Source organism: Lindgomyces ingoldianus (assembly GCF_010093535.1).
Source record: "Lindgomyces ingoldianus strain ATCC 200398 unplaced genomic scaffold BDR25scaffold_21, whole genome shotgun sequence".
Taxonomy (NCBI): Eukaryota; Fungi; Ascomycota; class Dothideomycetes; order Pleosporales; family Lindgomycetaceae; genus Lindgomyces; species Lindgomyces ingoldianus.
In genome coordinates, this window is record NW_022985182.1 from 387295 (window position 1) to 397497 (window position 10203).

The window sequence follows — 10203 nt, forward strand, 5'->3', positions numbered from 1 at the left end:
AACATCTCATCTATTAGCTGCCGTCCTTTCTACCTGCATAATGCGTTTCCTATATAGTAGATCCTAGGGAACCGGCTATGCAATTAGCTATCTCTGATTACAATGCAGGCATTCTCACAAAAGTCATCAACACTAGCCATAATTAAGTCCTTGGTAAGAGGACTTAATGGTAGTTATATGATGGGAAAGAGACATGTGATGTTTCCAATGGTGGAGAATAGGTGTGAAGGCTGTTGCTCAGGCTAATACTCTGTATGTTCTACAATTTCACTTTGCACATTTTAACATGCACAGGAAAAGAGATAAGATACTTTTTATGTGAAAAGAATATCATTAGGTACACAATACCTGCGGTACTAGGAACTACAGGGTGTAAATATGTTGGCAAGCAAGGCTAGGGCATTTGTTGTTCATCATCCAACCCCTCTCCTTCAAAAGTCCCAGGACTGAAATTCCATTGCGTGTCAGAACATGCCTCTAATTCCTCCAATTCCCTCTGCAATGCTTCAAATTCTTCCTTGTAGTCATCCCACTGATCCATTACAACCTCCCACCTCTTAGGAAATTTCTCCCTTTCCTCCTCCCTGAATCCCTTTAGCGAAAGGTGTGGGACTTTATTGTCTGCCACCCTTCCAAGAAATTCCTCAATGCATACCTGCAGGTCCTTAGGCATAGGAAGCAAAGACAATGGAGGAGACAGGATCATCTCCGCCTCAATATATAGATGCACGATTTGCTTTAGACCACATGCCTTCAAAGCCGCGGTCCAATGAGATGGGACGCTATCGTATTCCGATCGCGGCAAGTATCTCGGGTCCGGGACTGCTTCGTCTTCCATAGGGAATCTGATCCAAATACATATACTCCTCACTCGCTTGAGACTCTCCAACCCGATCTGTTGTTCAAAAGCAAATAGCTGTCCCGGCTTCTGGAACCTGAAAATATTCTTTGAATATAATATTTCAATGGCTTCGTGATAGACCTGCTTATTCACGCGGAGTAGGCCTGATGTTGGAGGCTTAAAGGGATTATCAGCGGTGTGAATGTAAGACAATCGCGGTATTACGTCAACTGAGATTGCGGCGCGCAGACTGTAGGTGTATATCTTGTCGCGAATCTCTCGAGGGAGGCGCAGGATCGGAAATGGCTTGTTAAAGCCTGTTGACTCTTTAAGGCGCTCAAGTTCTCTGTAAATGTTGTTGTATCTTCGTACTGTTGAGCAGAGAAGTCGTATCGTCACATCGTACTTGCCAGAATCATCGAGACTGTTGGCGAGGCTTTCGTCAAAACCATCTAAGAGCAGGGAGAGATCAATCATCGTGCTTCTTCTGTCTCGAGAGGAGTCCTTGTACGAGATGAGGTTGAGCAAAGACGTTTGCTTTAGTTCTTACGTTAAGTGGCCGTTACACTAGCTGCGGGGCTGCCCCTGCCCTACGCTAACTATTTTTAGTAATGTTCCTTAGTTCGTCTTGTTATTTACAACTTCATTAAAATGCACAATCAAGGTTTAGTGCTTGCAACGCTACTCCTATTAGGGTAGCTAATCTACATCAGCCACACCTTTGTAAGCTTAAGCAGTAATAGAGTAACCTTCTTACATGAAGCAAATCACAAGTCTATGCTAATAGCACGTCACTACATTTGTACACGTTATCGTCAAGACTCTTGCTTGCAATTAGGGTATTAGAATGCCCAGTTACGCTAAGCACCCGTCCAGTAAGCAGATGACATCATGTCTCTTACAGTCGTTTCCACATCCATAGGCCGAACAGACCTAACAGCTACAAGCCTAGCCCACTAGATAACATATGTAAATTACACCTAAATGATTATGTACACCAAGCGGGGTTGTTTTTCACTAGCTAGGATTAGAAGCTGCTTGGCCGGAAGTACCAACTGTAGTAGCGATCTTGCATAAATTTGTGCGCAGGAGCAACTACAAGGCTGATGGTGACTTCCCAGTACTATGATGAAACATGCAAGCTTGATAGAACCCTTCTGGCGGGTTTTGAACAGCGGGAAGAGCTCGATGGTGGTACTCTAGCGAGGGATGTTTCTTCCGCGACGAAATATGGCTCTGCCCAAAACAAGTGCGGGTGGCGTCACGGAGACTGAAATATTTGGTTGCGAAGGCACTCGCATGGTTAGGATTACCTATAGTATAACTTATAAATTATATATATTATAGCGGATAACCACATGCACGCAGAGTTGGAGTAGTGAAAAGTCAAAGTATCCGTCCATTTTTCTCGTTGCGGGGGGGTTTCTCGTTGCGCAGGGAGGGACATTACTTTAACGAATCTGCCAGCGCGTGCAAAATTATAAAGTCATAGTCACGTTTCAGTAAATCATCCCTTTCACCTTCAGCACCAGCGAACGGTTGCACCGGCGGGGTAGGCACAAACTATCCACCCGACCAGCCTAGACCAACTCTTACGAGTGGTACCAAAACTCCTCTTCTCGCAAACAATAATTTTCCACGAGTTTCTACGATAACCTCTCCCCATGTTTCGGTATGCGCTTGGGGTGCCAAAAGGACAACATGGCGGCGAACTTCTCCTCGATCCTTAAATTCCCGGAGAAGATCCTCCTTCGAATCGGCTTCTATATTCTTGGATACACTATAAGCGGAATAAAATAGGACAACTGAAAGCAGGAGTGCCTACCAATTCCTTGACGGCCTCAAGCACGAGCTTGCTGCAATCCACCATGAGTTCAAGCCTATGTCAGACTGCCTTAGAAGCAGAATACTAGCGTGCAAGCGGCTTCATCCAATTGCGCAATAATTACTCTTCCATTCACCTACTATTTGTTTCAGGAAGAATATACGCTTGTCCTCTTTACACGGAGCCTACTAGCTAACCTGGGTCTCTAGGGGAACGTAAGACAAATCCATGCTAATATAAAGATTTTTAACACCCGGTATGTCATGGCCGCGCAATCTTTCGGTCAATTTATACCCAAATTAGACAAAGCTCGTCAGCGATAGAAGTGGCCCATACTTCGGAACTTGGGAGAGGGCTCAGGGGGAACGAGACATCGAAACAGTTCATTGCAGACAAAAATGTTCGGGGAATTCATTTCTATGAAGAAGTATTCCTATGCGTTATACCTAGTTTCACGCCGAGTTCCGAGGAATTTATCAAGATTTTCCCAACACCTAGCCCCGCAACACCCTGTTCGAAGAGATTTCTAGCCTGAGTGGGATCAAACATACGAATATCTCTATGTGGCACAAACGCCTTCCGTAGACATTACAACATCTCTCTGTTGGACTTAGCACTTTGTATCTCGCTATTAACCCTTATTTCCTCCACCCAAGGGACGCCACTACATATTCTAACATTCGTTTCAATGTGAAAAGGCTTCGCGTGCATTATAGTCCTGGGAGGTCCTAGAATCAGTCGTTCCATATGTTGAGAATCCCGCAATGTAGTCCGTGGAAGACGGAGACAACGATTTTGAACTCTCACCCTAAATGCGACGGTTGCCCTAACCCCCAACCCCTCAAGAACCTCAAACACCTCAACATCCCTCACAATGTAATCAGCGACGACCTGTGTCAGCGAATCTCACCCAATCCCCCCATCTATGCTAACTAAAACAACGGCATTCGGGGCGACTGTAACACTTCTGGTCCTGATTGGAAAATATTTCGATGCTCCAAGCACGAGTTTGCTGTCCTGAGGGAATTCGAGCCGAGTTATACACAATTTTATGAACCCAAAATATTCCATAAAGCTATAGAGGAGACGAAGTCGCGGAATGAGCTGCTTCGGAGGGAGTTCGGTGGTTCGAAGTTCAATTTCACCGTCAACAAGTAGGGAATGGATAGGAATGAAGGGAATCACTGCTTTCTCCTTTTTCAGCATACGCTACCAGAAAAATAGCGATAACCCATTTCTTCAGCCATCCCACTGGACAAGAGAAAATCTCAAAGGTTATCTTGATCTGTTTTCTTGGCGGCCCCCGTCCTACTCCTTCATGGACAGTTTTTGCCGGAAAATATCAAAGGAATATAAAGTAAATTTCAACCTATTTCTTTCACATACGATCATAGGTGCTGGAATCAATTGGGTCCCGTCCGCTCCCCGATAATTAACCCAGCAACCGGTGGATTAGTAGTTAGGTGGGAGACCACTAGCGAATCCCCGCTGTCGTATGTTTTTGCAAAATTTTGCCTCCTTTGGAGGGTGGAAGAAGACGTGAAATCGGGTATGAAGAAGTGATGTTGGATCAGGAAGAGCAATGAAGGGAACGAGTGGCCTTTTCTGCCTCTACAAGTTTTGCGGGAGAAAAAGTGGCTGATGAATTGGGTTTGCTATCAGCCAGGTCAGAAATTGTCCTAGGAATCCTATCTGAAACTACATACCATGATGGAAGATATTCATGTTGTAGTTAGCCATTGCAGTCTCGCCGTAACCTGAAATCAAGCTTAAATTTATGGTCCCATGACAGCGAGAGAACCCCAGAAGGTGCAAAACTGAAACGTACCTACGAAGCACTTGACTACTCTGACGTGTGTGCGATTGTTCGCGGAGAGGGGCACATATTTCCTCACGGAAAGGGAAAGTTGAGAGAAAGACATTTATCATGAGTTTCTCAGAATCGTGCTAAGCCAAAATAGGAAACTCGAGTTGTATGTTATGAAAGCATTTCAGTGCCGCAATCTACGGCGAAACATCGAATTACCTGATGTAGAAGGCTACAGAAGCGGAGATGTTGCTAAGGAAGTGGCGATTAAGTAATTCATAGGCAATGGCACGAAGATTTCCAAGACAAAATCAGGAAACGTACAATAGAGCAGGGTGAAAAGGGAAGGCTTCCTATGGAGCACGTCTTGAAAGTGGAAGAATATACTGAGTTTCAGTGATACAGCATACTGTAGCATCAAGAACAACTATTTACTACTGCTTTTAAAGCATTGGAGTGTGTTGATAGGATTCCACATTGCATCCTATTTCACCAAGCTTGGTCCGGTTACACCAGGAGGGTGCGGTTGTAGTTCGTGTTCCTACAGTCAGCAAAAGAGTTCCAGGAAAGTTTTCCAGGAAAACGTTAAGAAGTGGGATGCATACAACGTTGGGTAGGTGATATCTCGGATATAACTTGAGTCATCGGCGCATACCCACGTTCCAGTAGAGACTAGCTCCTACGATCGGCGATAAATGAGGCTCCGTGAACTCCGATGGGTTCCGCTTCAAAAACGAGGCAATCTTATGACCCCAAGAGCGCGGCTGGTAGAGGCAAGCCGTGGAATTGTCGATATTCGATGGGCCAAAAAAGGAACTTGCAAATACAGCAAAGACGACTCGTTGTAACCTGTCTCAATTAGGGCACATGAACTCTTGAAAGCATGCTGTGTGTAAGAAGAGGAAAACCGCGCAAAATTACGATGGGATTAACATAAAGATGGGAAAAAAAATGCCGACCTCCGGACTTGCTGGATGCGGCAGGTAAGAAAGTATGCGTCTTATGAAAGAAAGTAGTTGACCAACTGATGGTGATAGTTCGGACCAAATGGTCTGACATCCTCATTCGACATATGCCGTGAGTAAGCCTGCGACACGGCGCAACGTAATCATACAGGGCTGAGACGGTGTCAAATAAAGTCTAGACGACCAAAATGTGTAAGTCTTTGTGAGGGTTTTATGGGCTCACTCTCGTGCATTGTTCAAGCCTAACTTTGGCATCCATGCAGACAGTTGACAACAGGACATAACATATGCCCAAATGCGCCCCCAACTCAACTACTCTGTAATGCAGTGTTCCGCAGATTGTGAGAGGGGCAGATGAGTTTTGTTCTTCTGCAGGTTGGTGCCATTTTAGTCTGCTTTTCGGTGGTGTGCTCGAAACGGACACAGATGAGCCGCTCAGCCTCCACCACGCGCAACTATTGCCGGGAAATTCGGGCAAAGTGAGGCGGCGTTAAGGTGCATGCCCCAGGGCCGACGGCATTCATGGCAATAAAGTGAGCGAAACAAGGCTCCGACCGGGCGCTGTGCATGAGTGAGTAAGAGCAGGCCGCGTCAAAAAGTTGGACCGAGCGCCAAGGTCCGTTCAACCATCCGGCTGATCCGTCGCCTTCCCAGCCCTCCTTGCAGCTCAAAGTCTTGGATGTCTTTCACTGTGCGTCTTCCATGCTTTTTTAAAGAGCGAGGGGCCCGCCGCAATGGCCCGCATTACAGAATCCCAAGAAACACAACCTCTTTGACACCTCAAGCGGCCAGCGGACTCTCGCCCACCAATCTTTCCTCAGCCGACTACCCCTGTACCCTTCTCGTCTTGTGATTGGCACCGCTCACCTGCAGTCCTTGCCATCACACACCTTCGTCCAAGGCACGCCAACAGGGGGCTCTGCGCTACGACGTGTTAAGGCCTTATATCTTGGCACAAGAGCACTTTAGTCTCAATTGAAACTACATCATCGGGCATCACGCTTGATCCGTGTCTATATCTTTACCCTCACCCGCTGCCGTTGCATTAGCTTCAGCAGATCCTCTCGAAGATTGAACCCTCCCGAATCCAAAACTCAAACACTCCACTTCTCTACATTCGCTCACCAAACTTCAACATCAACTTTGACATAATGTTCTCCTGTGTCAACTACGAGCGCGGTTGCCGAGGCCGATGCAACACCCAAAACGGCCGATGCGACAGTTGCATTACCCTCAATCTTCAGGGCATCCGCACAAACAGCTCTTCCTCCTTCTCATCCGTCAATGGAGCAACCTATTCAGCGATGACATCTTCGTTCGCCTCGCTCTCGCAACTCGCTGCTGCCTCTGGCAAGGGTCGATAGCCACCATACATCTCTCGAAACGACACCCACAGAGCCACGATACGATACGAAAGGATATGATTCACGCTCGGATTTTAGCGACGGTGTTGGGTATTTCGATTCAGCTTCCATTGTCCACCAACTTCTTCAGATCGATAGACAGATCCATGGCAGCATTCGGAGGACATTCTACAGCATTTACACAGGATGGGTTTCTGCATATTCTGTGTAACATATAGCAAGTCCTATTTTCAAGAGGGAGCAGCGCAGGCGTTAGGAATGGTGGACGGCGTCATGGTTATTGAACCCACATTCTTCTGTCAAGTTTCAATTAATACGCATGAGCAATATAGAACTGCTTTCCCCTCCACATGGGGAAAACAGGCTTTCCTCTCTTTTCATCAAATCAAAGTCCATATCCAATTGCGATTCCACGCGTAGCCTCGCGCAAATGCGAATATTCCACATGTCCTCTATCCAGCAGACTTTGCGTTCTGCACTTGTCATACTGATGACCAATGTTACACGGTCAACGTGAAACGGACAAGAAGCCCATGCTGTGAGAGTGCCATCTCATTCCCAGATCTCGAGCACCCCTCGCCATTTCCCTTGGCTCCACACCCCAAGCGCTAGGTTGTCATCATACGAAAGGCGCATTGATTTATCCATCGAGATACCTCAACGATGCGTTCTTCTACACTCCTGCGAACCATCCCTATGGTTTCAACAGGCTAACCCCTCCCTCAAGCCTCTCTTCTTCACGTCAGGCATCATCGGATTCGCAAAATCCCTTCCCAACCGCGCTTTTTCTCGGGCCTTGCCGCGACTGACCAGACCAGGTTAACCCCTCTCTCACATGACCCGGTAGAAAGACCAAATCGATCGACCTTTTAGCTGGCGATCGACCGAAACGAATGGATGAAGCGACAGGGGTTATTGCAACGTTGGCGCCCGCTGCACGGTGATGATGGTGGCGTTTGCAGACCCTAGTCTTTCCGAGCGAAGGATTGAAAAGTAAATGATGTGGGGCTTGTAGTCTGTATCGTGAAGCGGGGCGAGGTGGTGGGCAGCTTTCAAAGGTGGCCTTGCATGAGGAGACACGAATGCAATGGGCCTCATTTTTAAGTGGTGGTGCGGCAGAAGCGCTGAAAATAGCCTCCATCGCACGAGCATGAGGGCCATGATAACGCAGGGTTCTAGTTACACGGCCCAGCGCTCTGTCCAGCATCAACACATGCAGGCTGTCTCCAAGTAGGCAGGTCCGCTATCCATTTGTGTCGGATACAGCTACTCTACAAGAGGAAAAATTAATGAAACGTGCGTTCCAGAAGAGGCGGAGTACTCTAGGCGTGCTCGGAGCCAATACAACCCTAAGTTCTTTCGTCCAAATTCAGGTTTTCGCTGGTAATCATTCCGATGCAGTTGGACGAAATCACTATTTCAAACATTTCAGCCCCCTTGGGATATCAATTTTCGGATAGACTCTCCCAAACCCATCTTGCAGCTTCACGGCTATTTCCATCGTTGTGGGAGTGGTGACTATCCGAGAAGCGAAAACTTGCTGCAAGTAATTATTGAAGTGTAGTGACACCGCAATCCACATTTGCACCTTCTGGCCGAAGGCCTGCAGCTCCTGCACTGCAGCCGCACGAAATAGGTGCAGTTTACGTCGTGAAGGTAAAGTTAAGGTTAGAGGCGTTAGGAAACTTGCACGTGCAGATAGCGTGCACCATTGGTAGATAAATGACGTCATTTCTATCCGAGTGCGTGAAGCTATTCGGCCTGTTCCGAAAGGTATTCGTACCAGCCATACGACATCTTTGCAAACCGTAGTCACTTTTGATCACCGCGTCATCTCTGCGCCATAATGGCGTCACGCCCTAGGAATATGGGCGCCATCTACAGAGGTCTAAGAGATGTGATCTGAGAGCGTATAGCCGAATGAACGGCTCCATTAGCGTGGGAATTATCGCGAAATTTGTGGTGCAGCTAGGAGGATGTGTTTGTTCGAATGAAAGACTTCAAAGAGTGACGAATAACAACAAATTAAGGTGATAGGACCAACAAAAAGTCGCTAAAGGGGAGATCTAGGAGAGAAAATGACGATGGAATATAGATCACATATCTCCAGCACCGCTTACACTTCCCGAAATATTAGACGACGCGAAACGGAGGTGGCATCCAACTTTCGAGTGTCAAAGCTGTCGACTTCCCAGACGAAGGTCAAAGGTGGCATGAAAGACGTCAGGATAAGCTCGATTCTCCGCTACGGAGAGTAGCGGCATCGGGTTTGGTGCTACCTTGCTGCTCCCATCCCTCTTCGAGTGCTCGGAGGTTTTACTAGTGAGTCCACTATCACAAGAAGGTGACTATTGGTGAGAAATGGAAATTACCTTTCTGTTTGCGGCACTTAAAATCAGTCCTATCATTCTACCTTCGAGCCATGTCCTACTACCGTTGGATCTCCTCTCTATATTTAGCGTTCCTTTATCAAGGCATGTTACCCATTTCGAGGTCCGAAACACGTCGTCTCCGTCCGATACTTTCCATCAACTACCAGATTTTCTTCTGCCAAATCCGGTCTAACCTACAAAGTAGGTAATATAGGCCCATGATGTAGTATAAATGGCCTCCCAATTGCCCCATTCGTTCTATTCGGACCACCGAAAGGTGCGCCAGGTAGCGGTGAGCAAGTTTCGTAGTGGTGAATGGGAACGATCCAGTCAAGGCAGACTGTGCCGCTCTCCAAGAGAAGAGAAGACATTTATTGATGAGAAAATGATTGAGCTCTCAAGCAAAGTGTATGGCGCAGGATGGCAGACCAAAACTGCTATCCGACGACAGAATATTGAACGTGGTTTGGAATTTCAGAGGGCTATGGAAAACCTTCCCAAATTAACTTTGGTTAGAGCACTTTAAGGATGTTTGGGTGGTACTAAAGTCGAATGACAGGAAAGAGAAGATGAAGACACAGATCACCCATTTGTAAAAAGCGAACCAGACTAAAGATACCATATTGTAGGCATTTCAAAATTCGAGCACCCAGCCTTGCAGTCTTGATGGAGTATTCTCTCTTTCCTGAGAACCAACGTCCTTCCATCGGAAATGTGTTAATATCTCGGAAACATAGCTGCAACTGACACATCCTGCTAGAAGGCAGACTCAAACATAGATAAATAAGGGGGTGGTAGGAGCAAACAAGCTGCAATAGTCCCTGGCGGCTTCCAAGCAATAAAGCTCCGTTTCATATGACACTCAGCCCATTATCATTTCAACAACGTTCTATTATCCACTCCACAATGGGCAAAAGACTTTCTTTCGGCATTATCGACTACATTACACGACGCGATTCGTGATCACTTGATCTCAAACTCCATGGCCTTGCTGACTCGTGGGTTAGTGGTCGTACCTCCTGAAAGACC

At 46.8% G+C, this 10203-nt stretch overlaps 2 protein-coding genes across 2 annotated transcripts; one reads left to right on the top strand and one right to left on the bottom strand.

The window, feature by feature from the left end:
* Window positions 1-346: 346 nt before the first annotated feature.
* BDR25DRAFT_343703 (uncharacterized protein) lies at window positions 347-1343 on the bottom strand. Its single transcript, XM_033693852.1, has one exon. It carries the CDS (start codon window positions 1316-1318, stop codon window positions 395-397), a length of 924 nt encoding a protein of 307 aa, XP_033546133.1. The 5' UTR covers window positions 1319-1343; the 3' UTR covers window positions 347-394.
* A 4390-nt stretch (window positions 1344-5733) lies between these two features.
* Window positions 5734-10197, top strand: BDR25DRAFT_356536 (uncharacterized protein; the record flags this gene model as incomplete). Its single annotated transcript, XM_033695656.1, has 28 exons — window positions 5734-5757; window positions 5793-5917; window positions 5947-6009; window positions 6048-6129; window positions 6189-6371; window positions 6408-6449; window positions 6488-6794; window positions 6835-6992; window positions 7052-7192; window positions 7223-7340; window positions 7373-7501; window positions 7530-7620; window positions 7650-7742; window positions 7818-7912; window positions 7982-8119; window positions 8157-8316; window positions 8362-8458; window positions 8521-8631; window positions 8666-8832; window positions 8898-9024; window positions 9056-9146; window positions 9202-9361; window positions 9402-9479; window positions 9505-9685; window positions 9723-9766; window positions 9804-9888; window positions 9973-10133; window positions 10182-10197. The coding sequence occupies 28 exons, from the start codon at window positions 5734-5736 to the stop codon at window positions 10195-10197; spliced, it is 3267 nt and encodes a 1088-aa protein (XP_033546134.1).
* Window positions 10198-10203: the final 6 nt, after the last annotated feature.

What these genes read in the sequence shown, in the direction of transcription:
- BDR25DRAFT_343703 (XM_033693852.1), bottom strand. Translation starts at nt 1,318, where the DNA reads ATGATTGATCTCTCCCTGCTCTTAGATGGTTTTGACGAAAGCCTCGCC.